The following is a 2,455-nucleotide window of genomic DNA, read 5'->3' on the forward strand; positions in this document are numbered from 1 at the left end:
GCTTGGAAAATCTGAAAAGCCTAGGAATCAACGAGGGAGTAAAGATCCGGAGAGCTATAACCGGGGCTCTCATATATGAAGTCCCCGGCAAAGATAGCAACGAGCTAGCGGACAAGTTAGCTCTTAAAATCAAACAAGCTCTAGTTGGGAAAGAGGGAGTTAGAGTCCAGCGCCCTACGAAGACGGCTGAACTCAGAGTGAGAGGGTTGGACGAATCAGTCACCCCCTCAGAAGTGAGGGAAGCCGTCGCCAAAGAAGGCAACTGCGAGGAAGAGGAGGTGAGCGTGGGCGAAATTAAAGTAGCGCCCAACGGAGTCAAGATGGCGTGGATTAGGTGCCCACTAAAATCCGCGAATATAATGGCAAAAAAGGCCCAGGTGCAGATTGGGTGGGCGTTGGCAAAGGTAGAACTCCTTGAGAACCGCCCCCTCCAGTGCTATAAGTGCCTGGAGGGCGGCCACGTCAGGGCACGCTGCCCGAATAAAACTGACCGCAGCGGTAAATGCTATCGCTGCGGTCAGGAAGGCCATGTAGCCAAAACATGTGAGGCTCCGGTACATTGTGCGGTGTGCGGCGATAAAAACCTCCCCGTCAACCATAGGACGGGAGGAAAAGCCTGCACACCTGTGCAAAAAGGTAGAAGAGGGATCCCACTAGCTAAAATAGTGGGATCACAAGAAAGACAGGTCACACCAATGGAGGTGGAAACCAAAGACGATACCCCTTCCGGGGGAACCTGGGAGCAGCCCAAAGAGCAGAGACCTCCCAGGATAAGAGAAAAGAAAAAGATAGAGAAAGAGGAAGGAGAAAACAACCCCAGACAAGGGGTTGGTAAGAGACAACGTCTCAAGAAGGACCTGAAAGAGGAAGATATAAACGCTATGGAAATAGTGGCAGAAGGAAGCGAGGAAATGACGATTAATGACGATGGCAAACAAGATACTACAAGCCAACGTTAATCATGCGAGGGGCGCCCAGGACCTTTTTGTCCATACTATGGCAGAAAGGTCCTGTGGCCTTGGAATTGTGGCGGAGCCGTACAAGATACCAAATAAATCTAACTGGGTCCAAAGTGTAGACGGCTCCGCTGCAATTGTAAGAAGAAATGTGCGCGACTCCCCTCCTCTAAATCTTATCGGAGCGGGGAGGGGATTCGTAGTAGCTTCCTGGGGGCCCATCATAGTGATAGGGGTATATCTTCCGCCGAGCTTGGAAAATAGAGCGTTCGGCGGGAGATTAAGGATCCTGGAGCGGCAGATTGCCAAGCACCACCCCAGCCCGGTAATTATCGCGGGGGACTTTAATGCAAAATCTACAACATGGGGTTCCCCGCGTACCGACTGGCGGGGTGGTGAGGTTGAAGAGTGGGCGGTGCAATGCGGCCTCATACTTTTAAACGAGGAAAGAAAAAATACGTGTGTGCGTATGCGGGGTGGGTCAATCGTAGACCTTACGTGGATGACCCGCCCCGCAACAAAAATGGCACGAGGCTGGAGAGTGGCGACGGAAATCGAAACATTATCAGATCATAGGTATATAGAGATCTCCGTCGCCACAACGACAAAGGAGGTCGCAGAACGCCGCCGGCTCAGAGAGGCTAGCTCCAGGAAATGGGTCCTCAGGAAGCTGGATGGAGATATATTTATGGCAGTGATTAACGCTGCCATAATAACGAGGGAAGGGGGGACCGGGAACCTTGAAGAACACAGGGTATGGCTGACGAGTGCCATACATCAAGCATGTGACGTCGCCATGCCCAGGGTTAGAGCCCGGTCCCCCAAGCATGCATATTGGTGGTCGGAGGACATAGCCGAGTTGCGACGGTCCTCCGACCACGCAAGAAGGAATGTGAAAAGGAGGGAAAGGCACGCGCTACTGGATCCTGAAGGATTGGAGGACGCGTGGGATGCATATAGAAATGCTAGAAATGCCCTGCGCGCCTCCATCCGACAGGCAAAGGCGAGGACCTGGGAGGAACTAATCTCCTCCCTGGATGAGTCCGTGGGGCCGTCCCTATAAAATAGTTTTAAACAAATTAAAGGGAGGGACGGCACCATTAACGGAGTCACTAGACCCCCATCTAGTCGAAAACATAATAGGCACCCTGTTCCCCCGAGTAACCGGTTTGGAAAACCCAATACAAGCGGGGGGACAGGAGTGGAGTGAGACAGAGATGGGGGTCACGGGAGGGGAGATCCGGGATGCCGTGAAAAGGATCAAAAAGGGGAAAGCCCCTGGACCTGACGGCATCCACGGAAGGATATGGGTCCTCGCCTACGCGGAACTTGCGGAGCCCATGAGGCACTTATATAATGAGTGCCTCAAAACGGGCTCCTTCCCCCAGGTGTGGAAGAGGGCATCGATAGTCCTAATTCCGAAGGAAGGAAAACCCAGGGATTCGCCCTCGGCTTACAGGCCAATCTGCCTGTTGGATGAGGCGGGTAAAATATTAGAA

General features: G+C 52.8%; 1 protein-coding gene across 1 annotated transcript; it reads left to right on the forward strand.

Moving 5' to 3' along the window:
• Nucleotides 1–996: 996 nt before the first annotated feature.
• On the forward strand, nt 997–2,019 carry LOC145947092 (uncharacterized). The gene has a single exon (XM_083056866.1). The coding sequence runs from the start codon at nt 997–999 to the stop codon at nt 2,017–2,019; it is 1,023 nt and encodes a 340-aa protein (XP_082912992.1).
• Nucleotides 2,020–2,455: the final 436 nt, after the last annotated feature.

The sequence above is a fragment of the Prenolepis imparis genome, unplaced genomic scaffold, assembly GCF_030444845.1.
Source record: "Prenolepis imparis isolate NDT839.2.m4 unplaced genomic scaffold, iyPreImpa1.0 SCAF_42, whole genome shotgun sequence".
Lineage (NCBI taxonomy): Eukaryota > Metazoa > Arthropoda > Insecta > Hymenoptera > Formicidae > Prenolepis > Prenolepis imparis.